Below are 27,217 nucleotides of genomic sequence, written 5' to 3'. Positions count from 1 at the left end.
GCCCTCGCCGGCCACGCGCTGGCATCGGGGACCTGCTGAGCAGGGCGAGGGCACACGCCGGGTGAGCCAGATGTCGGCTCGAGGGGGCACCTGGCTCAGCAGAGCCCCACGCTTTGCCCGGGCATCCAGCCATCCGGGTCAGGGAGGGGCTGCCTTGCGAGAGGCAGCGCCTCGGCCCGGGGGCTGGGGACGGCTCAGTGAACCCTTCCTGTGGTCCTTCCCCGTCCCGGCTGCGCTGCGTGCCGGAGCGGCTTCACAGACAGCTCCACGCGGCCCAGGGAGCGGGCTGGGAGCGCTCTGGCCACGGGACCCCCCGCCCCGGCGGCTCTCGCTGCCCCTCCAGCCATGCACAAAGCATCCCGGCGCGCCCCGGGGCTCGGGGGGGCGCAGAGGGGAGCCCCCACTCTGAGGAAGCCAGCTCACCCTCCAGCGTGATGATGGAGAAGTCCTGCGCCGTCTGGGCCTTGCGGGTGGCGAAGCACTGGTAGGCGCCGGAGTGGCTCTTCTGCGCGGCCGTGATGAGGAGGGTCTCGTTGCTGATGCCCCGGATGGAGATGTAGTCATCCACCACCACGAGGTCCGTGTTGCGGTACCAGCGGATGACGTACTCGGGGGACCCGCTGAGGGCACAAGAGAGGATGACGGTGCTGCCGATGCCTGTTTTGAGCTTCTTTGGTGTGAGGGTCACACGCAGAGGGTCTGTGCGAGAGAGGGCGAGAGCGGGCGAGGCGTTGGCGGCGCCGGGCAGCGCGGCAGAGGCGCAGCGCCCTTCACGCTTGCCGGTGGCCGTGGTCAGTAACTGACAGAAGCACGCTCCCTACTTGCAGGTGGTTATCGACAGTAGTGAGCTTACGTCCAATCGACAGCCTGGCAAGGTGACTATTTGATTAAGTAGCTTGTCAATTAAACTAACTTTTAAAGTGTCCTGAAGTGAACTACCTTCATTATAATATGAAAAAACACGCCCCCAGGTCAGAACCACCCCTACCCAGGTGAAAGACCCTTCCCCTGAGCGTGCATACCAATAAAAGCCTTATGTAATCTGGATTATAATTGTATTACAATCGCTGGCCAATCAGTATCTAATAGGTGTGTTTGGAAAAGTACTAACCTGTGATTTTTGTGTCTAAAAGAAGCACCTGAACCTGCCGTTAGGTGTGCACGGTTCATGGAAAATCCACCGAGCACCCAAGCCTGAATAAAACACAGTATCTGTCCCAAGCGTGTTCACACTGGCTTATTGCACGCCAGGCACAAATCTGCTTTTCGGGTAACGGCGGGACGCGTCTCGTCGTTACTCTGCACTCTCTGCCTTTCCTGCCCTGGCAGCGCCAGCCCAACTGTATGCAAAACGTCCCCTGCACCGTCCTCGCTGCCGACAGCCCCTGCTTTCAGTGTCAGTGCCGGCAGAGCAGGCACCAGCGGGCTGGTCGGTGCGACGGGGCCAGCGCTGCGCTGGGGATGCGCCGGGGTGGCTCCCAGCGGGCTGCCGGTGCCCGGTCAGCGGCGTGCTCGCCACGGTGCTGCTCCGGATAAGGTGGGCACGGCGTGTGCCGGGAGGAACCCCCAGGAACAAAGCGCACGAGAACCACTCAGCCTGCCCAGATGGTACCTACTGCTCGGCTGGGGCTTATTTTATGTAAATCGACCAAACGAAGCGCTGAGGCACCTAACGTCAAGCCGCCATCCCCATCCACCAATTTACACCCCCGGTGCCGCCCTGCATCTCCCCAGGCCCCTCTCCCTGCCCCGTCTGAGGCGGTAAATCAGGGCAGGTCTGTGGATGCGGTGCTGCAGCGCGCCAAGCCCCCGCCACCCTCCCAGCACCTCATCGCACACGCTCACGGCCCAGGCTCGTACTTTATATGGCAGCACAAAACCTTCAAGGCTTCGTGTTTCTCAACGCTTTCTGTCTAAGAACGCGGCGGCAGGACAGGAGCCTCCCCGCCGCAGTGCCCCGCGCCCCCCCGCCCGCTCTCACCTATGACCGTGAGGGTCCCCGTGACCTCTGCGGACCCAAAGGTGTTGGTCACCTCGCAGATGTAGGTCCCGCTGTCCTCCACGCGCAGGTCGCTGATGGTCAGGCCCGTGATGCGCTTGGCCCAGCGGCCGTCGGCGGGGAGCGGGCGCCCGTCCTTGATCCACCGGACGGCCGGGTTGGGGTAGCCCGAGGCGATGCAGGGCAGCTCCACGGGCCGGCCCGCCTTCACCTCCCGGGACTGGAAGCTGTCTAGCATCGTGGGGATGGACTCCGCAGGGTCTGGGGGGAGAGGGAACAGGGTCAAGCGGCGAAGAGGCGGCAGCGAGGCTTCTCCCTGCAGGGACACCGGTACGACCGTGGTCCCTTGGCATCAGCTGGGAGCGAGCGGCTCTCCCCGGCCCCGGGAGCCAGCGGTTCTGCCGGCAAGGAGCGCGGGTGGCAGCCACATCCTCCCCTGGTACCGGGGGTCCTGTCCCACCCGGGGTGGCCTGCAGCAGCCAGGGCAGCAGGCTCACAGGGAACAGTGAGGGAAACGCATCTTACTAGCTGGTGGGACGAATAAACTCAGCACCGGAGGAATTACTCAAGGTGACACCTAATTGGTGCAAAATACACAAATTCTGTGGCACATTGCAAAATTTACAAGCAAAGAGGCCCATCAGGCAGCCGGGAGAGGAGAAAATTAATCACCAAGTCTCAGGCGTGAAATTAAATTCCAGGGGAAAGAAACCTCTTTCATTACTCCCAAGCAGAAGTAAAACGCCGTGACGTGTAAATAATGACAGCGACCAGGAGGGGACTGGGCCAGATCAAACGTGCACGGAGAGGGGACGATGCCCCCGGTGGCTGCCCGCACTGCTCGGGGGCTGCGCAGGACGGCCACGGGTGGGACATGGGACCTTTGGGCCCCTAAGGGGCAAGGGCAGGCAAGCCCCGGCTCGGCCACCTTCCGTCCCCCCAGTGGGGCTAATCGGGGGGCTGACACGGGAGCCACGTCCTGCGCACCTGAGGATGGAGAGAGCGTATGGCAGAAAGCGAGTGCACTGCAGCCGTGGGGGGAGCGGCGACGCGGCTGCGAGTCGGGCGAACTCCCTCCCGAGCGGAGTCACTCGGGCAGTGAGCGGAGCCGGGAGCGCCCCGAGACACCCGCCACCACAGCGTGCACTGCCTGCGCCGCGGCATCGCCGGCCCGTTCGTGGCATCGCGTCGGGCTGCTCACATCGTGGGCTGTCACATCGCGTCGCGTCGCGTCCCGTCGCCTCTCGCCCGGGGTGCCGCGCGGCGCTGCGGCCAGCTCTGGGGGGGCTGCGAGCTCGAGCCCCCCCGCCGGTAGCGGGGCCACTGCTCCCTCCGCGGGCAGGGCTGGACACCCCGCGGGGTGCAGGAGCCGCGCCGGGCCCGCGGGTGCCCCGTGGCAGCGTCGCCCGCAGCCGTGTCCTCACCTGAGACGGAGAGCCTGGCTCCGTTGCTCTGCCGCGTCTCCCCGCTGTACTTGTGCTTGGTGATACACCTGTAGGTGGACAAGGCATCTTCCTTCTGCACATCCGATATGTACAAACCTCCGTAAGAAGTAATAAAAAACCTATTTTCTGGAGACACAAAGGGAGGAGAAGGGTGAGCGAGCCAGCCCCGATCCAGCGTGTCGGCTCCCAGGCTCTCGGCAGCCGGGTCAGGCAGAGCCCCTGCGCTCGGGGCAGGCAGCGGAGCCGCGGGCAGGAGCCAGGCAGGCAAGGTGGGCCCTTCCTCCCCCTCTGGCTTCACCTCCAAGGGGCTGAAGTTTCAGGCAGGCTGGCGAAGCCGGGCCAAAACGGACAAGCGGCAGAGCTTGCTGTGGCAGCCTCATGTGTGCAAGAGCAGCCCCCGTGTTTGTGGGCACAGCCCGCCTCCCCCCAGCACCCCTCCTGCAGCAAACACACCCGCCCAGGCACAACGGGGGGCTCGGGGTGCCCTTACAGGCACCCACACCCCCCGGGGCTCGGATTCAGGGCATTCAGACCGCTTGCCCGCGGCCTTGTGCAACGTGCCCTGGCCACTGAGTCGGGAGAGCGTGCGGCACGACGATGCCCCACAGGGCAAGGTGGCAATTAAAAGCGAACCTGTCCCACTGAGTTAAGAATTAGCTTAACTTGCTTAGAAGCATGTAAACACAAATAAGGGCTTGAGCGGCTATCTGGGCCCCGGGAGGAGGATGGCCAGAGAGCAGGCAGCGCTGGGATCCTGGCACACGCAGGGAAAGGAGTCTTCAACTCGCTCCTGAAGCCTGCCCGACTCTGATAATTCATCACGAATAATAACAGTCATCTACATGAATAGCAAGGCCTGTGCTGCGGCACAACGGAATGGCTACGTGGCGAGCAGGGGAGGCGGAGGCACTGCAGAGGAGCCCCCCGCCCACGCCAACCCTGGCAGCCAGCCTCCGACCCCAGTCCCTCGGGGGCCTTTGGGGCTCATTCCAGCACCAGCCGCCACTAAGCCTCCGCTGGGACGGAGTGGTCCATCTGCTCGGTTGCCACTCCCCGCCACACACAAGCAAGTGCAGCAAAGCAGAAGGTAATGAGTAGAGCTCAATGTTCAGAGTTGAAACCTTTAAACCTAGTCTTTACACCAGCAATGGCTGCAAGCAGCCCCTTCAAGTCCTGCACCATGCCTGGTAAACCAGGGTCGAGTCGATGAGGCCGGTCACCTTTGGGAAGCACCCCCATATTCTCAATTTCGGTGGAGGCAAGAGCCGCGGTTGAACCCATGAGCACAGGAGAAGCCCGAGCGGTGCACAGAGGAGAGGCACGGGCCCCCGGCGCAGCCTGGCTCCCCGCTCCTGGGGCAGCACTGCTGAAGCCTTTCCCCGCAAGCACCGGCGGTAGAGAACGGGGCTCTTCACCCAGGGAGCACCCTCCCGGCACAAGGCGAGGCGGCAGCGGCCCCGAGCCCATCACCCCGTTTCCCAGATGCAGCTCAGCTAGATGCACACGTTTGGCTCTAATTGCTCGCTCCGAGAGCACGAGGGACCCGAAACAGCAAAGAAACAGCAACCGTAATGAACGGGGAGCCTCGCTGGTGCGCAGGGGGCACAGGCGACCACCCAACGGGTGCTGTGGGGGCCGGAGCAGCTGCCCCCACACCTCCAGCAAACCTCTGGCGAGCTGCAACCGCCCCCCAGCACCACGGAACCCACATCTCCATCCCTGCTGGGAGCGGTCGGGGGTGCCCAGCCAAAACCTGAGGCTGCGTGCTACAGCACGGCAGCACCAGTGCCGCACCAGTACGCGACTGGGACCAGATGTGCAGCGGCACGAGGCTCGAGGCACCCAGGGATTCGTGCAAACCTCCATGAAAGGGAAGGGGGGGGCAGTCCCACGAGCGCGCTGGAACAGCATGCAAATCCAACATTAATTTTTCATCTCCCATCAAACCAGTAAGCGAAGAATATTGGCTACACTGGAATTTGAGACGGGGAGGAGGGGTGACGGGGGGGGTGTGTGTGAACCAGTTTCCATGGTAACGGGGGCTGTATTTTGCCAAGCGCTCGGCAGCCCCAGCTGCCCCCCCCGGCCCCACGCACGCCCGTGCACGGCTCCCCGCAGCCCTGCGTGCAGACGCGCTGCGCTCCTCCTCTGGAAACAAAGCCTTGCCAGAGCCGGAGCGGCGCGCGGGAGGCAGCGGAGGAGCCCACAGCAGCGGTGCCACGTGCCCCCGGGCCCACGAGAGCCCACGAAGGGCAGCCGAGCCCCCAGCTCCTGCCCGGACAGTGGGCGAGGTTGAGGAGGGTGAGAGCATCGCTGGCCGGGAGCGCCAACCAAGCCCTGTCGGGACCCGCCACCCCCGGCCCCAGGAGCCCCCCAGGTTTCACCGCCCGCACCTCGAGCCAGAGCATCAGCCCCGAGCCAGGAACAGGCAGAAAATCTGCTTTTAGTATCCGGCTCTGCCGTGCAGCGGCGGGAGGCATTGGCGCCCTGCGAGCCACAGCTTTAAAGGCGCCTTTACATTAAATGTAAGGTCTACGCAACCTGACAGCGCAGCTTCCTTTTTTTTCCATTTTTTTTGTCAAAAAGGGGCAAATAACTCCATTGAGGAGCGTTACACTGGTTCAAGGGAGAAATGCAGGGCGATAATTGATGTGATCGGCTCCGACAGAGACCACACCGAAGTGACTTATTGCTGAGTTTGCTAGAGAGATTAACGTCGAAGGTCGCCGAATAAAATCAGATCTTTCTGCCTGCCAAGAGGTGGAAAAGCTTTACAGGAAGCAGAGGATGTGCTTCTAATAACTCTTCCAGCCAGACTCGAGCCGCTGCCTTCGGAAAGGCCTCGCCACAGCCCCCTGTGCCCCTCTCGCCCACCCCACGCGAAGGGTGCGGGGCGCCGCGAGCCCCGCCAGCCCCGGGAGAAGCAGGAGGGCGAGAGGGGGGCTCTCCGGCACGGCTGGCGTCAGGAGGGTCGCCCAGGGCGTACACACACGCACGTGCGGGCGTGTCTTTGCCGCTACCGAGATCCTCTCCTGCATCCAGCTGCCTGTGGTGGCCATGAAACTCCAGTAGTCCCAGGGGCCTTCCAATTTCAAGAGAAAAATTGCAGTCGATACAGGTTACCAGCTACTGGCCCTATCCAATATAGATTTATAAAAACAACGGGGTCAGGGCTTCGGGAGAGAGTGCATTTTATAGTTCATAAGACTAATGAGATAATTTTCCCTGGGTACTGCTAGAGACTCAATAGGTGCCAGCATTTATGAATTAGCCATACTTTGAGAATATGCATCCCAAGGCATCCCGGACAAACCCAATAACTGTTTGGTGCTATTTCTGGCCACGTTTAAGGTGACAAACGCCTCCCTGGTGCGAAGGCACGGAGGGGGAAGCCCTGAAGAACAAAGCCTGGGATTTTCGGCCGCTGCTCTAACGGCCTTGGCTGCTGCTGCTGTTCCAGGATGCTGCTGTTTGCCTGGCTCAGGGCTCGCTAGGGGATGAGCAGCCTCCCCGGGGTGGGCCAGCAAAGCCAGGCAGCCAGGAAACTGCTGTCCACCCCCACGGCACGGCACGGCACGGCTCTCTGCCAGCTGCCGAGTGGCTCACAGACACCTCCCGGCCGAGCCCCCGGACACGGTGCCCAGCTGGGACAGGGGACACGGGGCAGAGGAGCGGGTTGGCACCGGCACAGCCTTTCATCTCCGTGCCACGGCAAATCCTGAAAGCAGAGGGGGCCTGGGCCGGGCACCGAGATTAAAGATCCATCCATCCATTGCAGAGATGTTAAAGAGGAACCGCGACTCGAGCCCAATGCAAATTTAATAAGAGGCACGTGATATCTGACAGATTTATTTACGTGCTTGCCTGCAGTCAGGGTCCCAGGGGAGGTGCACGGTGCCCGCTGCTCCCCAACCCTTCCGAAGGCGGCACATCTCCCGCTGGCAGAGCCGCCGTGCACCCCGCCAAACCTCCCCACCTGGGCGTTTCAGGGGCATCTGCGGCACAACCGACACCAGCTGAGCAAGCTTGGCACCAAAGGGCTCCCTCTCCTCCTCCTCGGCCGGGGAGCAGCGGCCCTTCGCCTGAAGAGCACCGTGCCCCAGAAGCTGCAGTAGCTGCGCCCGCAGCAGCCCCTGCCACGCTGCGCCCGGGGGGGGGGGGGCACGGCCAGGCAGCTGCCTGCACCCGGGGCCTGCCTGCGCTGCCCCTGGGGAGCTCCCCCACAGCCCGAGGGACCCCGAAATGATCACAGCCCCGACACAAGTGCTTTCCCAGGTGGGAGCGGGCAGGGGTAGGCGCGCTGGCCACGCGCCTGCCGGCTGCTGCTGGAGGCTGCGGAGCCAGGGAGGGGGAAGCGGCAGAGGAGGGGGGAAGTCAGGCAGTCGTGACGGGCTTTCCGCCTCCCCTCCTTAATCTCCTTTATAAGCACAGCTCCATCTCCTCCCGTTACAGGATTAACGCCCATCTCCCATTCTCCTCTTGCAACAAGATTTTATTTCTAATTACGCTGTAATAAAACCGGGCGCGCTCCCAGGGCTTCTTCCAAATGACTTGTCGACACTCGGCGAGATTGGCTCCTACTCAGGCCCGTTTCCGGCGCCTCTGCCTGACGTTCATTAGGCATGCATGAGGGAGAGGTTTTCAGAACGGAATTACATTTAAATGGCTTTTCCGAGAGGGAGAGATGAAACAAAAAAAAAAAGAGAGAGAGCGAGGAGCAGAAAGCAGGCAAGGTTTCAAAGGAGGATGTCGTTGCCACGGCCGTGTCACACGGTGCTGGGTCCCCGCTCATGGGCGCAGGGCAGGGATGAGCCCTCTGTCCCTGGGGATCGCCCCCCCTTCGCCCCTCACCCCCCGGCAGCGCCTGTCCAGCAGCACCAGCAGCTCCTTCCCCAGCACGCTGGCTCCTCACGCTTTCCAGCATCACCTGCAGAACCCCAGGCAGCCGGTGACAAGTCGACAAAGACAAGAGGAAACGCCGTGGGGTTTTCCTGAGCGCCGAGCACGGCTCTGACCTCGGGATTTAGGGCCTGGAGAGAGCCGGTGCCCCGACACCCTCCGCAAACTACTGCAGGGGGGAGTCAACTGCAGGCTGTGGCTGGCTGAGCTTCTCCAGCCCGCCCTGCGCAGACGGGGGGCCCAGGACGCGGGGCACCTGCCACCGGGCTTCGCGGCAGGAACAGCCTCCGGAGGCGGGGGTTGACTCGGCAGGGCTCCGGAAAACGCGCCCCAAAACCACAGGATGGGCAGGCTCAGGTAGCGGCAGGCGCGACCCTCCTCCCTGCAGCACGTGGCTCGGGTGCCACCCCCAGCGCGAAAATTAATCACCGGCAGCATGACAAATAGTTTCCAGTGAAGCAGGGGAAGTTAATCTGTTCGCGGACACTCACAGAGCAGGGAGCGAAAGTCGGCGAATAAATTACTGCCCTCGCAAGGAAGCTGCTGGGTGGGAATCGCCTTCTGGCAGCTCCCTCGCGCAGTGCCCTGCTCTCCCTGCCCCAACGTACGCATCGTCTCCCAAAACCTCACGGTCCACGTAACGGTGACAGCTCTGCCGCTTCACTCTCGGTGCAGCGGCGTTCCCGCCAGCGCTCCTCTCTCCCCGGGCAGCGACAGCACAGAAGTTCCGATTTTGTGCATGGGAAGCTTTTGGGGAGGGGAAGCACAAGGCTGCATTTCAGAGCTGTGAACGCAACGCAGGTAGGTGCTTGAGGAAGTCACGACCGTTGCCCTCGTGTCGCCTGACAAAGGGCATTTTCCTTCCGCACTTGCTCGCTCACAGCGGGCACTTGCCGCTACCTGGGCACCACGTCCCAGGGACGGGCTCACGAGTCGGAGAGCTTGGGAAAACAGATGTTAAGAAAGATCTCTCTCTCTATTAAGTCCCTCGGAAGCAGGGTATCCTGCAGGGCTGCTAGGAGTCATTAAACCAAGAGTAATTATTTACCAAAGGGCCAGCCTTGCAAGCCGTTTTCCTAGAAGTAAAGCCAGAACGACGCTACCTACAAATCGGATTCGCATGGGCATGAAGGGGAGCAGAGTTTGCCTCTCCGGGCGTTAACCCGCCTCTGAGTCAGCAGAGCTTTTCGGGGCACACGCAGTGAAAACGACGAGTGTTTGTTTGGGGACGCTTCCATTTGTTTGCGCTCCTGCCTTGGAAAACACACGCCTTCACTGAAGCGAAGCGAGGAGGAGGAGGGATTCCTGGCGGGGCGAGGGGCGTCAGCTCTGCTGGCCGGCCCTGGGGCCAGGCTGGGGCTCGCCCGCAGCCCCCGGCCCCCGCAGCGCCGGCGCTGCCAAAGGAGGAGGAGGAATTAATCTCCCGAGGTGGTCCAGAGCTGTCTAATACCAGCAGAAAATTACAGAACAGGATGAAGAGCATTACAAAATGAATAGGAGGGGACTAGAGATTTCCATGGATAATCCTGTTAACGAGACAATTTCTTATCAAACTCATTATGTGGCAGAAAGCGGGGGGGAGGGAGGGGAGGCTGGGGAAGGGGGGAGGAAAGGCGACGCCAGGCAAAAGGCATCCCCGGGCTGGCAGGAGAGCACGGCGGCTCCCCGAGCCCGGCCCGCACCGCCCCATCTCCGGCCCGCGCGCGCGTCGCTTCCGCGGAAATTGTGTTTCTATTTCCAAGGAGAGCTAAATATTTCTAGAGTGACATTTACCACAAAATAGCGCCGTCTGCTTCAGATGTATTACCAGTCCTCTCCCAGCGCTGAGCTGCAGCGGGTAGAGATTACGGCAGGCGTAAAAAAAAATATAAAATCCATCGAGATAACACTCATTTCGAAAAATGATTTTTCTAGCGTAATTTTTTTTTTAACCTCCTGTTACGGCGAGCCTCGCTTTCCAGGAGGGAGCAAGCGGGAAGGCTGAGCGTGTGTCGGCAGCGGGGGCTCGGGGAGGCAGCCCGGCGGGGCTGGGGTGCTGGGGCAGGGTCTCTGCCCCCCCCGGCCCCCGCCTCGTGCCCGGCCATGCTAGAGCAAAGCGGAGCAGCCCGGCGCAGCAAAGCGTTTCCAAAAACCCCCAGCAGCCCCTCCACCTTCTGCCCCCGCGAGTTGCAGGGGCTTCACCGCGACTTTGTGCACAGCAGTTAATTTTGGGTTTAATTTGCTATTTAAAAAACCGCGGAACTAGTCAGATTTCATGCTAATGAGAAGAGAATCTGGATCGAGGACTGTGCAAAAATTTGCATCTCAAAGAGGAAAACAGGAAGTCGCTAAGAAAGGAAAATCCACCACCGAGGTAGCGTGTATGGCCATAATTAGGCTAATGCTGCCTCTGTTCTGTCAGCTCATTTCCATCAGCCCCAGGGTAACAGGGACAACAGACGCCTTCACCACCCTGGCCCCGCGGCACCCAGACGCGCTTCCCCGCTGCGGCCCCAGCCCCGGCGGGGCCAGCCAGGGAGAGGGCCAGCGAGCCAGGGAGAGGGCCAGCGAGCCAGGGAGAGGGCCAGCAAGCCAGGGAGAGGGCCAGCGAGCCAGGGATGCCGAGGGCCAGGGATGCCGAGGGCCAGGCTGGCGGCATGGTGAGCACGGCGGCCCTGGTCCCATAGGTTTGTAATTAAGGACGGGCATCTGGAGCGCCTTCTCCAACGGTGCCGCCAATGCCATGGGCACGCAGGCCCACCCAAAGGAAAAAAATACCTCAGCGTCCTCGCGTTCCCCCCGTAACGGCCCTACGGGGTGCCCAGCCCAAGGTCATGGTGAAGACGCGGCTCTGCCTGGCCACGAACCCGGCTCTGGCTGCCAAGCAGGATCCGGCGGCACAGAACAAGCGATCGTTGCCCTCCGTTTTGAGAGGGGCGGACGTGCAGTTTTTCATCAATTTTTCCCCTGATTTTTTAATTAGGTTTTGTTGCCGCTGTCGACGTTACTGTACAAACAGTTCCGAGTAGCTCTAACCAAGGTATTTGCTCATAAAAATCCATCACAAACGCCGAGAATGACAGAAATGGAGAATGCCTAATGAAAACAAAGGGGAAAACAACAGGTACTTCAGTCCTTTGCCATCCATCAGCAACCTCGGGTTATTAAAAATACGGGAGGGAAAAAAATCCTCACATCTGCAATCAAATCTTGAGAAATCTCGAGCAGACAAATACCCGCATAGGAGGAAATTCTTTGCCCCCACTTCAGTCTGCAGGAGTTTCGCCATAATTATAATAAGAGTAAGGCTGCTGGATAACACGAGAATTATTTTTCCCCACTTACATTGTCAAATGATCATTTTGCCCTGCAGTGAAATCTCAATAATTATAATGCCGAACCATGAAAGAACAAAGAAATAAAAAAAGCGGTGTTTTCTTCCCAGGAGCAGGGGGGAGGGGGAGAACGGCGCTGGCAGGACTGAAAGTGTGTCCTTTCTCTAATTATCTTTCCCAGGGCCGCGCATCCCCGTCCGCGTGCTGAGGCACCCTCGACGGCCCTTCTGCGCGGCGGGCGCGGCCGGGCGAGCCCCCCGGGAGGCTGCCGGGCGCCGGGATCGCGCGGCCGGGAGTTTCCCCACGTCACCCCCGTGGGCCGGCCCGAGCCCCCCAGCTCCGCCGGGACCCCGCGCTGCTGGGGCCGGGGCAGCCATCGCCGGCACGGGGGAAAAGCGAGGGGAACGGGAGAGAAAGGGGCCAGAAAGCGTCGGGAGGTGGGGGGTAAAGGAGGCGAACAAGAAAAACAAGACGACAGAACGCTTGCTCCACAGCCCTCGGCTAAATTACAAACCAGTTTACTGAGGTGGAAAGCTGCAGTGAGCTGAGGAGGAATATGTGGAAACCATCTGCAGATTTAAAAATAATCTATTTTACGATCACCCTCAAACATATTCTTTTGCAGAAACCAAATAGGATTTGTTGTTGTTGTTTTGTGCAAACTGTTAGGGAAAAATTACTGGAAACATGCAGGGGGTTTTGCCTTCTTGAGTACTGAGAGGCTAAATATGCCCTTCCTTATGTTTAGAATAGTAACAGTCATCTTAAAATTAACTTGGTCTGCATCAGAGCTTAAAAACAGTTGCAATTCAGAGCCTGCAGAAAGCAGGACAAACCTGCACTGGGATATCTAGCGCTTCTAGCTGACAGATGTCTGCCTACATACAGTAAATATAGGTCGTCTTTTCCTACCCAGAGAACTGTAGATCTTAATTAACCAGGCCACTAGCAGCATATGTAATGATTTTTTGCAGCTCGCTAAGTAAACCTTCCCTTGATTAGACGGAGGGAAAATCAGCTGCACGGGCGAGGGAACCGTCTCCTCCTGACCCGACGTCCTCGCTCCAGCCGCAGCGGTCGGCGCAAGCCCCGCGCCGCGGCTCCGCTCGTTATTTCACGCCAGGAAATCTGCCTAACGAGATCAGAAGGGTGCGGAGTCACTCGCCCGCCCTCGCCGCTGAGCGCAGCCAGCAGCCTTACCCCGGCCCAGCCCAAAGCTCGGCTTTACCAATGGCAGCCAGAGGGGGTTATTAAGCTTTGCAGACTAAACCGCGCTCCTCCTTGTAAACCACTTCTGGATTAAATTATCTCCGGGCTCAGAGAGCCAGAGACAAATGAGCTAATGAAATTCATGCTGCATTATGATAAAGTCGTGCCGAGCCCTCGGCGGAGGGGCAGCTGGCGCTGGGGTGGGCGAGGGCGGGCGGCAGCACCCATCGCTCTCGAGCGCCGGGTCCCCGCGGGAAGGCACTGGAAAGGCGAGCGCGTCGCCGGCAGCACCTCCTCCAGCCGGGCTGTGCCACGGGGACAGAGCCGGGGCCGGGCGCCTCTCAGCCCCGCTGCCACCATCCTCATCCTCAGGTAAGGACGAGGGGAAGAGCTGGGCGAGGCTTCACAGGGCAGCGGCCGCGCAGCGCCTGAACGAGGGCACCCGGCCAGCGCCCCGGTCCTCACACAGAGGATGCCCCGAATCTGACAGCCGGTGGTTACAGACCCCTTGAGTCAGAGGGAGGGGAGAGCGGAGCCCGAGCACACAGCCTGGACGCGCTTACAGACAGCATTTCTACACCCCGAAATACCCCTGGAACTGCAAGGTTGAGGCATAGCGCGCACGGACCTCCGGGCAAAGGCTGAACTTTGATGCTGGGGATGCTCTGGCTCCCCAGAAAACGGGGCGAGAAGCTTCCTCGAGCCTGCGGGGGGGAGTCCTGAGGCAAGAAAGCTCCTTCTGCAGCATGGAAAGCTGCACGAGAGCTGCAGGTTGCTGCCCTGCACCGGGCTTAAATGAATCCTGCAAAACCAGAGACCTTGTTTTGATCTGGTGAGGAAAACCAAAAGCCTCACAAAAGGAACTCCCGGTGCCTAAAACTCGGGAGTAAAGCGAGATGATGCCACGCTGCTGTTCGCTGCCACAGCCCCACGTGTCCGCGCAGGCCCGCGCGGTGCATCCGCTCCTCCCCTCCCTACTACTTACTGGGGGAAAAAAAAAAAAAAAAATAAAAAAACAGCGAATGCGACTCGAACAAAGAGCAGAACTTCCTCCCCGCTCATTAGCGCTGCAAAAGCAACAGAAAAAAAAAAATCCCCAGGACATAACCACCTCTTCAGCTCTGAAGTCTGAATGGCTTGGTACAGTGGTTGGGTTTGTTCTTTGCCTTTCACCTGGCTCAGAGTGCTGCTCTGCACGTTTTTATGAAGAAGGCACAGACAGGAGCCCCTGTCAATGAAGACACCCCCAAAGCTCCCAGCCCACGTGCTGGTTCTGCAGAAGCCCCCCCTGGGGCAGACGGGTTCCTGCACCCCAGTCCCTCCTGCAGGCCCCATCGCCACCCAGCTTCGGGGGCTGTCGGCAGCCCGTGGCACTCTCCCGCTCCTCCCTCCCTCTCAAGAGGGAGAACCCCAAGGAAAACCACCTCTCCTTGCCTTCCACGCAGCCAGGAGCGCTGGCGGTGGGAGAGGAGGGGGCTGCAGGGCGGCATGGGGGGCATTGCCTGCCCTCGCCGCCCATCTGCCCCCCCAGCACCACCACGCACTGCTGGCAACAAGCCCGCGGACCCAAAAGCGGGTGAACCACACCATCCCTTCGGAAAGGGGGGAGAAGGGAGAAACGTCTCCGTGGGAAAGGCCACCGGTGGGTTGCCACGAGCCCTCCTCCATTCACCCACGCTCCGGCGCTGAAAGGTTCAGAGCGGGACTGGGGAGCCGCACGCTTTCCCAGGGGGAACCACCCCCGCGCTGCGTGAGCATCGCTCCCCCGACACAGGTACGGCACAAATCAGCTGAACAGCATCCCCGGCACACGCGGGGAGGCAGCGATGGCTGGAGGAGGAGCAGCCCCCTTCCTGCACGGCACACGATCCGCAGCGTCTTATCAATAATTATTAAGACAAGGCAAATGTATGCTGACCTAGTTAGAGGGCCAAGAACAAAACCAGCCACGATGGCTCTTAGAAGCCGGCAGTTCTGATGGAGACAGGCCTGGCCGGCTGCTGCGGGCGCCTCACCGTTAACACCCGCACCCCGCCAGGAGCAGTGACACCCAAAGCACCGCGGGTCCGAGGAGACAGCAGCACGGCAAACGTGCAGTGCTCCTCCCAGCGCCTGCACCCAGCGCCGGTCCTGCCCCAGACCGCAGGAGAGCAGCCTGCACGCCAGCGGAGCCCACCAGGATTCTGGTACCTGCCCATCCGGCTGAGTTTCTGTACAGATTTGGCACCTGGACCGAAACCCACCGCTACGTCGAGCGGAGCGGGCTGATGCGGCGCGCTCGCTCAGCAGCACTTGGAGCAGGAGCAGAGGTGCCGGCTCTGCAAAGCGGTACGGCGCGAGTGAGCTGCATCCGAGCCGTAACGCACCGCGAATGCGGGCGGGAGCGCGGTGCCAGGGCCCCCCTGCCCTTAGTGCTGCCAGCATACCTTGCTGTTCTCACAGGGTAGCAGCTTTCACAGGGACACGTCTGTGAGCGCTGCCCCGGCTCCTTCCCCCCCATGCTGGGGGGCTGCCTGCTCCCTCTCCCTGCGAGCAGGGACCCTGTTCTCCAAGAAGAAAGGCAGGTCACGGGCCGGCCCGCCACGACGCTGAGCGGGGCTGGTGGCCGGGATGCTCAAGAGGGAGCCCAGGGGCCGGGCGTGTGCCAGGACCACTCTGCCCTTCGGGGCAGGAGGAGCTGGGTGCCCACACTCAATGCACACCCCCCAGCTTTGGTCACCTTCCTCCTGCCTCCAGGACTCAGCCTAATCTTGGCCAAGTCTTGTCCCCCTGCTGCTGGCTCTTTATCAACCCTCTAGACTCCTCTTAAAATCCTGGCTGCTAAGGTTCTGCCAGGCAGCCAGAGACTTATGGCAAGGAACGACCAGAGCAGGACGGCTCTGCCACGGTCACAGCAGCTTGCCAACACCATCATGCTCCCCTGCGAGGCATCTGATTCGGGGGGCTGTGAGGACCCCAGCAATCCCTCGGGAGGAAAACAGCACCTCCAGGGATGGGGACCTCAACCAGAAAACCAGCGATGGAGAGGGGCAGCCCCAGCCGGCAGCCCCCTCGAGCCAGGGTGCTGAGGCAGCGCTGCAGCAAGCAGACCACCGGCGAGCAGGGGGAAAAGGCCCTGGAGCCAGACGCAGCCCCGATGCGATGGCTGCACCAAAGTAGCCAAGAGTCCAAGAAACGCCACAGCAGGTCTGGGCAACGCGGCCTCCGCCCAGCGCGCTGCCGCGGCGACAGCCAGAGCAGCTCACCCAGCGTACCCCATCGCATCAGGAACAGGAGCAGGGACATCCCTGCCTCGTCTTTCTCGTAACCGCTTATAGATCTGCAGTCCGTGGATGGACCCAATCGATCCCTCCCAACCCCAGCGACAGGATCTGTGTCCACAGTCTCTGACAAAGCTGACAACCCACTGCCAGCACGGGTGCTTCGGACAGCCCTGCCGTTCGAGCGCTGCTGGGGCACATGGTGAATAACAGTTTATGCTTCAAAGGCAATGGGGAAATACTCCAGATAGTTCAAATCAGGATCACAAAAATTAGTCAGGCCTGGAAGAATGAGTCAGATGTTGTGGGATGCAGCACAAGCCCCGCGCCCATCTGCGAGCGGTGCCTTGGTCACAGCAGCCACAGAGAAGAGAGATCCCGTGTCCTCCTGACAGCGGCACAACAGATTCCCTGGCCTGGGAGTGCAACTTGGGCAAATTCAACCTTGAAATAAGATGCAATTTCCTAGCAACAAGTAATGAGATGCTGGGGCAGCTTGCCAGGGGAGCGAGCGGACTCCACATGGCTTGAAGTATTTAAATGCAATGAGATTTTGTTACGGCACGCTTTCAGCTGCCTTCTGAGCACCCGGGGGCAGAAGGGGGGCTGGGTGATGCCCTGGCCCCACACAACTCTTAGCAGCCCCCTCAGCTTTAGCCTGGGGGAGCGGGGAGCAGCACACGAGTGACTGGGTCCCCCCCGGACACAACCACGGCCCCGAGACATGCGATGCCCCCCACGCCCACGCTGTGCTCTGCTCTGCTCAGGGTGTTCGGTTCCTGGGAGCTGGGACCCCATAATTCGCCAGTGCCTCAGGTGTGACCTACTGCGTCTCGCTCGCTCGCAGCACGCGTGCGCACACGGAGATTTATCCCAGCCCTGAGCTTGTTCTGTCCCACTCCTGCCTCCAATTGGCTTCCCTGCAGTGACACTCAGGATGAATCCCTCCATCCCGGGCAAATTGCAAAGGCTCTCCAGAGGTGCCCATCCCACCCCTGCCAGGTCGGAGCATCGCTCGGGGCAAGGGACATGAGGACAGTGCGGACGCTGTCGTCACCAGCCGGGGGGGGACACCTCTGCGGCCACTGGCCTTCTGCCCAAGGCTCCCTCCTGCTCTGCACGGTTCAGTGGTGCCTTTATAGCATTTGCTGTGCCAGGACAGCCCGAGGCCTGAGCGCCAGCTTCAGCCGTCACGGCTGGCCTTGTCCGAGCCGGCTGCCACGGAGAGGCGGCAGCCTGCGCCGGGAAGCTGCCCACACCGGGAAGCCGCCGCGGCAGGGTCACCCTGGGAGGGCAGACACAGAACAGAGCCACGGGCACGAGGGTGCAAAGGGACAGCCTGTGGCACAGTCTGGTGAGTGCCCCCCTGGATGGCATGCAGCCTGCACTCCCAGGCATCCAGCTCCAAAGGCGACAGACAACGGGGTGCTCCCCCCGCTTGGCAACAGACTCCCGCTACAGGGACCCCCCGAGCACGGCCCTTCTGTCTAGGGCAGGGACCCAGATCTCCATCCCCCCCCAACCTGGGAACGCTCGCACTTCGGCCGCGGTCCAGCCCCTGTGCCACCGCAGCCAGATCTCGCCTCCAAAAAGCCCTTTCAAAGCTGACGGGACACAAATTATTCATCCCTTTCAGCTGCTATTCAAGCCTTGCTGGCCACCGCTCTCAGCAGCTGCTGCCTCGCACCCGCGCCCCCGCCGGGGCAATCTGGGGAGCCAGGAGGGGCAAGCGCAGCATCCCCACACGGCCACGCAGAGCGGCGAGGAAGGCAGCGGGAGCCCAGCGTGCATGACACGCGGCGTGGGGAGCTGCGCCTGAGCACGCTTCCACTGCAAAAAGCTGAGCTCTCCCAGGGCAGGCGGCGGGGAGGGCAGCACGGGACGGGCTGGCGATGCTCCTCACTGACACGCGTTAGCGGGTGCGCGAGCTGTAGCAGCAGGGCCGGTACCCAGCCAATTTACAAACGCTTTACTCTTAAAAACACTGCAAAGTTCATGCACATTCACTAATTACTCAACCTGCTCCTCTGTCAGATGAATAATGAGGGGAAAAATAATCAGCAGTTTGTTCAAAACCACACGGAGAAAATCACTGACGGTGCTCTCGCAGCGTGCCGCTCTGCACGCCGGGGCTGGCAGCGGCGTGTCCCACGCAGCCCTGCTGTCGCATGGAGGAAAAACCCACGGCGCGCACAAAAGAGCAGCCCGTTGGGAAGGGGTGCCCGCCCCGTGGCACCGTTTTCAGCACCCCCACGCACACCCACCGCTGCCAGCCGGGTCAGAGGCGCAGAGCTGCTTCTTCAGCCAGGGCCGAGAGCCAGCGCGGGTCACGGTGCAGGGGCAGCAGGAGCGGGGGCAGCAGCTCCTGCCAAGCCTCGGCGAAGCTGCCGAGCAGGGCAGCGTCCCTGTTTCACACAGAGCTCAGAGCAGACCCGACAGCTCGCCCCGGCGAGGAGAAGGGTGCCCGTGCGGCATGAGGTGACGGCTCTCCCGCTTTTGAGCGAGAGCCCGGCTTTCCCCCGCTCGCTTTGGGGTTTCTTTTTGTGCCGTACTTGCTCTGAAGCGCAAACAAGAGCGGCACAGCCGGGCAAGCTGCCGCTGCTGTGACCTGCCCCCCTCGGTGCCAACCCTGCCCCAGCGCTCGCCCCCCGGCCGCTCGGCGCTCAGGCCCGTGCCGGGGGCCGCAGGCAGCACCCCAAACCCTGTCCCGTTCCACACAGCCAGAGGCCATTCCCAGGGGCGCGGGGCACAGGCTGAAGCCGGGGCTGAGCCGGGCCCGGCACGGCTATACCTCGGAGGAGAAACATCTTTAAAAGCATCCAGGAGCTCCTGCCTCCTTGGGGCGCTCGGAAGCCCGGCCAGGCCTTGCTCTCTGCAGCGCTGCTCATTACCGCGGCGTTACCAAAAGGCAGGAATAATTAAAGCACCTTCTCCTCCTGCTGAGAGCGAGCAAGGGCCTTAGCGGGCGGCACAGGGAAGGGAAAGCATTTCCCAAACTACTTCGCCTTCCTTAGGAACCGTCCCTGGCAGCAGGGCAGAGCGCGCTGCCTGAGAGCCTCCTCGGGGGATGCTTTTGTCAGCACGCACCCAAAGGGGGAAAGAAGGAGCGAGAGAAAATGAGCTGGCAGCGAGAGGGCAGGATGGGAAATCTCAGGATTTTTGGTTGAAGAGGCACTGAAGAGCCGGCACGCCTGCTCCCGAGGAGCTGCTTCAGCCAGGGGATTATTGCCTTTGCACACTAGGTATCTGAGAAGAAAACTGCCTGCTGCAACAGTGTGAAAAAGCATCACAGGCCGTTAGCACTGGAAGCCCCCACCTCGTGCACTCGAGCATCCCAACGCGCTGTGTCACACTCTTGGTCTGTGGGGGAGGCGGCGGGTGTAAGGACAGGGCCACCGACAGCCCCGGGGCCACCAAGACTTTCGGACACAGGGTCTGCAACTTCAGCAAAGTCGCAGACGAGCGTTGGCATCTCTGTAACGGCAAACAGGAGCGCACGTCTTCCGGAGCGTAATTACAGAGAGGTGAGGGGAGGATGGAAACAAAAGGCAGCAATAAATCACTTCCCTGCTGCTACCCGAGGAGATATAATTAAGTTTATGCCTAGAGTGGCGTTGCTGACAGTAGTCCTGGAATGAGATAAACATAACGCAGGAGGTTCGGCTGCAAGAACACCAGCGCCGAGCGGCAGGTGACGCGTGCGCTCAGTAACGGCCCCGCAACTGGGGAGCCGCCCTCTCCGAACGCGAGCCACGGGGACCGCGCCACCAGATTCCCCAAAGCCGCGGGGGCCCGGCGTGGCTCCCCAAAGGGCTCCTGCCCTGGGGGGTCCCCCCCTTCCCGGGTCCCCGACCCCACCGGCACCCACGCGCAGCGCAGAGGGTGGCACGCGGAGCTCCGCCGCGGCGCCCAGCCCGCCTCCTACTCGCGTTTAAGCGCGGGCTTAACTTTAAGCGCGTGAAACGTCCCTGGATCTCCTAAGGAGTACTTGAGGGCTCAGCTGCAGGCACCGGGTGCTCTGCAGGGCTGCTCAGCGTCGCACCCCGCGGACAAAAGGCAGCGACAAAGCCCGCAAATGGGGGGTGTCACCAAAATGGCAGGGTGGGCCCCATCCAGCCGGCTCGGCACACGGACCGTTGCTGAGGTTTGAAGCCGAGCTGGTCGCAGCCTCCTTACAAAGACCAACAATGCTGTGGGCAGTGCACACCATCTTGTACCTGAACACAGCTGCATTTTTTTTGAACGCATTCCTTGATTCTCTTTCAAAAAATTCAATAACCCTGTCTTCATTCTCAGTTATTTATAGAAAAGAGGCTGCTTGGTTTTTCTGGTAGCACGCAATAATTGAAAACAATCCCAAAACAGGAGCAAATTTTCAAAGTAGTCTGGCTTTGCAATATTGTTCAAACCTCCTTCTTCTAAAGCATCTGTAGAAGCCTCGGTCGGCCCTTCCCCACGGTATTTTCAAGTCTGCAGGCGGCCTTTTGATTAACGCAGCTCTGCGGAAAGTGAGGCAGCTCCGCTGCTGCCGCCCCAGGTGCCCGGGAAGTCGGGCCTGGCCACCGGCCGAGCTTGGCCGAAGCGGCTCGGGCCCGGGGACGCCCCAAGCCCGCCAGGCGGGGGGTCCCCAAGCAGGAGGCTCTTCCATCCCCTCTGTGCCGCGAGGCACGGGCGCTGCCCGGCGCTCCCGCCGCAGTCAGCGCCCGGCTCCAGCCCCGGCCAGGAGGAGCCTGAGACGCAGAGTCGGGCCCCGCTCAGCTGAGAGCACCCAGCTGCCATCTGGATGGATAACAGGATTTTTTTCCTTGCATGTATGAAAGAGGGGGTGGGGAAGGCTGAGGAGAAACGAGGCTGCAAAATGAATTCAGCATCAATTATTCTAAAATATGCGTGTTAATATGGGAAGGGCTCCACGGCTGCATCCATCTCCACTTCTGTTCATTTTGAGCATCAAAATGTGACCCGGGAAGATGACAGCATCTCGCGTCTCACTCACACAAACACGAGCCGGGAAAGCGGGGATATTAAAAAGAGAGACAATGCTGCATATTAAAATGCCACAGATGGAGCTTTCTGCAGCCTTTGCAGTCTGCCTTGGAGATTATTGCTGGGCCATATTGTATTAAAAAGGGGGGGTGGGTGTGTTATTTATTTAATTTTTAAACAAATTCCATCTCCTACTCATGCCGGATGGATAAAGTGAGCCCTTGAGCTCCAGCCAGCTTTTCCAGCAAACCCACAGGAAAAATGCATTTTCGTTAATACAAACTGTGTGCAGTAGGTAAATTAATTCTGGAAATGCTTTTCATACATGGCAAATTATACGTTCAGTGAAAACACCAGACAACACTCTACAGTCATAATAGAAGCCCTGCGTTCCCTTTAATGCAGCGGGACTGCCAGGTAAAGGCAGCTAGCTGGAACAGTTAAACAAACAAATAAATAAACGAGCAAGTAGGAGCTGAGGGGGTTTGGTGGTGCCGGAGGCCGTCCGGCTCCCGCAGCGCTCCCGGGGTGCCGGAGCAGGACGTGGCCCCGCGGGCGGCGAGGAGCAGCAGGGAAGCAGGAGCCCGTGCCCCTTCCCGGCGCCGCGGTGCGAGGGCTGCGGGTCCCGCGGCGCAGGGGAGCCCGGGGACAGAAGCCTGAGCGCAGCACGGCTGGCCAAGGAGCGTCGCAAGGGACTGCCAGCCCCCCGCTGAGAATCGAGCCCACGTATCGAGCGCTCTCCCCGCAAGTTCCGCTTTTGCTCTTAAAATCTTTCGATGTCTCCTTTAACGGTCCCGCTTCGGAGCGCCTGCTGACGGCAAGGGGAGCCATATATAATTGATGAAATGACGATGTGCCCCAGCCCCAGCTCGAAGACATCTGTTCTGCACGTAGACTCGCTCAGGTGCTGTCACGCTGCATTTACCGCAGCGCATCAGAGCCTGACTGCGGATGCTAATGGCGGGCCGGCCTAGATCTGTAACACCGTACGGCTCAGGGTGCCGGGAGCCGGCAGGATATCGCTGGAGGTATTTGTGCCTCTCTGCTGCGACTGTCCTGCCTCCTCTGCTCTGCATTTCTGGCTTATTTCCACAAATTGCCTTCGGCTTCCTTCCCCGCACCCCTCGGGGCCAGGCGTGCCGCTGCACCAAGCCCGCGCCCGGTGTCCCAAGCGCCAGACATTTGGGGCACCCTTCCCTCGCTGCGCCCTTCCCGCTGCACCCCAGCACCTCCAGCCCCTCTCACACCAGCTGCCTGCGGACCGGCCGCCTTTTCCGCGGCAGGTCGGACTTCTAAAACCGAAGGCCAAACAGAAGGCGGGTACGACGCCTTGGGAGCCGAGGAACCATCTCAGAGCGACTGGAAGAGCAGAGCAAATATCCGTCCCCGCGTTTGTCACGGGGAACGGGGAGCCACGGAAGGAGGGGGCAGCATTTCATAACAGCCTGCCGCATTAGAAAACAAAGAATGATAAAGAATCTTTTAGTCACCTCTTAATTACACATTCTGGGTACATTAAGAAAGGAGAAATGCATCTCAGGTCACTGCCTGTCACCGCAACAAAGGCCCATGATGAGCTCTGTATTCAAAATATTTGCACTAATTATCAGCACAGCTCCCCTTTGAAAGCGCTCGGAGGGAAGGATGGTGTTTCACCCGAGGGAATCGGCTCGCAGCCTGCACTGGTTTCACTGCACTACAGATAAATATACTCGTGCGCGTGTATATTTTTACCAACGTGCCCGCACATGTATCCATGGAGAAAAACCTATAAATGCCTCATCCTGTGGGGCTGGGGAGCAGGAGCAGCAGAAGGGGCTCTCTGCCTCTCTCCTGCAGACACCGGCAGCGGTACGGGCCGAGAGGCGACGGCCTCCGCTGGATTTCCAGAGGTGGGAGCGGGCCCGCTCACCCCGGGGCGAGCGCCGCAGCCTCGGCTTGGTCAGATGGAAAACAGCCCCGTGCCAACGCAACCGCCCAGGGAAGGACACAAAGGCGTTGCATGAAAACAGCGACTGACCTTTAATTAGCGCGTAAGTAGGCACAAGGGGCGAAAAACCCACCAGAACTTCCCTAGGTGTCTTCCCCTTCTCAAGAGCAGCAGGAACCGTAGCGTCCCCACGTCAGTGATTTTGACTAATGTTCCGGGCAGGAGCTCCCACAAAACATCCTCTCCCTCGCTGCCCGCGCCGCTGCCGAGCCCACCTCCCAGGAAGGCCGGGAGGAGGGGGCGGGAGGGCAAACACAGCCCCCAGGCTCCCGCCACGGGGGCTTGCAGCACCTTACTGCACGTGAGGCCAGAGGGGGTCGGTTCTTGCTGCTCGCCCCCCGGACCGCTCCTGCCAGCCGGCGGGACACGGGGTGGGCCTCCTGCCCGCGGATATCCGCCGTCTTTGATGCAAACCAACCCGTGCCAAAAGCCAAGCAGAGCAATCCCCGAGAGGTCTGGTGCTGCTTGGGGCCACCGAGGCAACACGCCGGCCCCTGCCTCGGGGTCGCGTCTCGGTGTCAGTCTCATGGGACTCCGCATTATTTCCCCTCTTTGTTGCTAGCCAATAACCCCCCCAGCCTTCCCGATGCACGGCATTGAGCCCGTCCATACGCTACAGAGCAAGCCCTTTTCCTCAGCAGGCATTTAATCTGCCTGGACAGGAGCAAAACCATGTAGATATAAATGGGGCAAGGAGAAAATAGTATGCTTCAGGTTCCTCGGGAAAGCATATGGGAACAGGAGACTTATTAATAAATTCTTCTTTGTTCTGTATTGTCTGTGATAAATAGCCGCACTCAGCATCAATAACTGCAAACATCCTTGGGAAAGAGAGACATACAGAAACCCATCACGCTGCTGAAAGCAGAGAATGGATTCAATTTCAGTTTTGAAGGCAAATTTCACAGTCCTAAACAAAATTATCCGAGGGGGCTGCTGTGGCCACACATGCAATAAATGTAAGGTTATGGCTGCTAAACCAGGAGAACGTCTCCCCAGAGTTGTAATATGTTAGGCTAAAGGACAAGAAAGGATAGCCCCATTCAGGTTGATGCCTTTGGAAAAAATAACGTTTATGTTTCCAAACAAAAAGTGTTTTTATTAAGGGGAACGCAATGCTTCTGGAATGTTATGGCCCTAGAGATTACTCAAACTCCCACCCCTTTGCTGCCTTCCAAAAGTAAATTTCCACGAGATTTTAAACACTGCTGAGACCTCAATAATTTGGGGGTAGGAGGGAAAAGAGAGCAGTGGCAAGAGACATTCCTAATGGCGAAGACATGAAAAACGCAGCTTTATTTTTTGATGATTGCATTAGATTTTTTATCACAGAGATGAAAAATGAGCAGCTACCACCTCCTAATTCACTGCCTGGGGACTGGATTCCTCTCAGCTGCCGTATGAGGAGAGGCACTGAAAGCAGCGCTGTGCAGGAAGCAAGTTATAGTGCAGAAGAGCCCACTCCATTGTGGGAAAATCCTAAACTAGTGCAAAGCGCGTGTACCGAGGGCACGAGGAAGGGCTGTCCCCCACTCAGGGCATGCAGCATGCCCCGGGTTCACGGGTGGGTGGTCTTAGGCGCAACAAAAAGGAAGATGAGAAAGGGCAGGAAGGGGCAACCCTGTCACCCGGCGCCGCCCGTGCCGGCACCCCCGGGCAGATGGGGAGGCACAGGGCCACGGAGCGTGGCGGGACGGGCACCCACGGCCCTGGCACCCACGCCCCGGGCACCCACGCCCCGGGGAACCCACGGCCCGGGCACCCACGGCCCGGCACCCAGCCGCCAGCCCCGCTCAGCACCGCGGCCAGCGCCGGGGCGCTCAGCACCGCGGCCAGCGTCCGGGCCCGGCCCCGCGGGGCGCCACCCCCCACGGCCCCCCCCCTGCCCCACGGGGAGCGACTTCCACACACACCCCCCCCCCGGGGACCCCATCCGCTCCTCCTCTCCTGGAAGACGTATCGTTGGCTTGTTTACTTACTGGTGCACGCGGGCGAAGGGAACGGGCGTTTTACAGCCAAGATATTAGAGAGCATTTCTGCACTCTGGGGGCTCTGAGTGTGCCAGCGCGGCAGAGGAAGGATTCAGCTTCTCAGCTCTTCTTCCCTGCAAAAACCTTTCAGCTGCCAGCATGCATTTCCACCTACAGACGTAGTGACTTCCCTGGGAAGCTCCGAGGAGTAGGAAGTGCCATCCAAGATGGCCTGAAGAAGAGGTACAACCAGCCAGCACATGCACCAGGGATGGGAGGAGGCACGATCAATAGTGTTCATTTTCCTGAACAGTTTCTCCGCTGAGATATCACCTGGATACACGCAAAACTGCACCAGTGGCCACAAGCCCCAGGCCAGCGTGGGACCTGCGGGTACAGAAGAGCTCTCCTCCTGTCCCTTGGCTGTGGGGCAGGATGAGTTTGTGCGCGCACCTGGGATTATTGGCCAAATCTGACCCTAGCAGCTCTTTTCCAACAACATTAAAAGCTCAGCACTGCTGCTAACGCTCCCTTTGGGCAACACGAGCAGGTTTTGGGCTGTTGTCACAAAAGCAAATGAGCCTTGCTGGAGAGTTTAACTGGACTAAAAGGCACAGGCACTAAAGGAAGCTATCTGCACAGCAGCCTTGCAACAGGGCACCCTCCTCTTCTTTCTTGGTAATCCTCTGCTCTTTAACCACTTTTTTCCTCACACTTTAACTTGGAGCATCATGACTTTGAACGGATAAAGTGCATTAAGAGTTTTAATGCTGAAGAAGGTAGCAGCCTGACATTTTCATAATGCTAATGCTCTGGAATTTGCAGAATTATCACTGTAATGCATATCTCGACACCAGTCCCTCCAGTGTGATTAGTACAAGCTCTAGACCACACTAAAGACTATGGCTTTCCCTGTTGCTCGGGGTAAAGAAATCAGCCCCTTCTACGGTGCCTGAGACACACGCTGGATTCCCAGCACCATGCGCAGAGACGTGCCAGGGATTACCAGCTTCTCCCTGATCAGGTTGTGGATGACCGTTCCTTGCCCTCGCCCTCCGGAGGAGCTCAGCTGCGGTGACAACTAAAGCAACAGTGCAGAGATATGAAGGCTGCTTCTAACGGGCTTTTTTTGTCTCAGCACAAAACTTGAGCGCCAGTTTCCTAGTCTGCAGCTTGCAGAATTGTTCCCAAGCCATTGCTTACACATCCTACAGCTGAGTTTAACATTACTCAAATTACTTGGTCCTTCACCTATGTCAACCTGAAATTCATCCTAAGCCAGTGCGTGTAAAGCAGAAAGGATAGGATGCAATTTAGATGAAGCAGTAAGGGACAGACGAAGAGTAGGGACTCTCTTAAAAACAAAGAGGACCATTCCTGTCCACGGAAGCAGGGTGGAAAGAGACGGACGTCAATGAGCTGTGTTGTGATGGCCACTCGAGCACCCGCCACAGCTGCAGGACTGGCCCTGGGTAGCTGCAAGCCCTGACAGCCAGGATGGCTGCAGGAAATCTGGGCAGCTCAGGGGATGGCAGCACTTGCCCCATCCCTGTGTCTGGTGGAGCTACGTGAGCCTCCCCTTCCCCCCGCCCCGGTCTCACAGCCTGCCCTGGCCAGAGGAGCAGCTAAAACCACGTAAAGACAGAGGCAGAGATGAGCCGTGAAGGGCAACACTCAGGTTCAGTACAGAAACATGCCCCCCACCTGCACCTCCTGGTGCCTCTGCTCCCAGACAGCAGCAGAGCTCCAGCCACGAAACGCCCGCTCAAACCCCTGGTTCTGCTTCCTCAGAGGAAACTCACTCCTTGCACATTCTGGCCCCCTTCTTTTACATCTGAGTACAAAAAAAAAAAAAAAAAAAACCAACCAAAAAAACCAACCAACCAACCAAACAAAAAAAAACCAAACAACCAAATGGGCTAAGAGCATCAATCAAACTTGATGTAAAAACGCAGGTGTATTAAAAACATGTAAGCCCACAAGTCAGTAAAAAATACAGCTAAAATGCAGCCAAAGCCAAGGCATTTTGGGAAGTGATGACCTCATGATGGGAGGGAAGAAACTGCTTCCTTTTCTGTCTTTGAGACACACACACGCTGCTCTGCAAAGCCTAATGGCAACGGGCACTGGGGTACTTCTTTGGCT

The 27,217-nt window shown here is 59.6% G+C and overlaps 1 protein-coding gene across 3 annotated transcripts in view; it reads right to left on the bottom strand.

The window, feature by feature from the left end:
* DSCAML1 (DS cell adhesion molecule like 1) overlaps positions 1-27,217 on the bottom strand; it is a 104,832-nt gene that overhangs the window by 24,993 nt on the left and 52,622 nt on the right. For all 3 annotated transcript variants that reach the window (XM_042800534.1, XM_042800533.1, XM_042800535.1), the window contains exons 4-6: positions 3,424-3,570; positions 1,982-2,260; positions 424-699 (exon numbers count right to left, since the gene is read on the bottom strand). In XM_042800534.1, coding sequence (XP_042656468.1) covers positions 424-699; positions 1,982-2,260; positions 3,424-3,570 — 702 coding nt within the window. The remainder of the gene's footprint in view (positions 1-423; positions 700-1,981; positions 2,261-3,423; positions 3,571-27,217) is intronic.

The sequence above is a fragment of the Tyto alba genome, unplaced genomic scaffold (genome assembly GCF_018691265.1).
Source record: "Tyto alba isolate M040663 unplaced genomic scaffold, T.alba_DEE_v4.0 Super-Scaffold_32, whole genome shotgun sequence".
In the NCBI taxonomy this organism is placed as follows: domain Eukaryota; kingdom Metazoa; phylum Chordata; class Aves; order Strigiformes; family Tytonidae; genus Tyto; species Tyto alba.
The sequence above is the reverse complement of the archived record's forward strand: the minus strand, read 5'-3'. Positions and strand labels throughout refer to the sequence as shown.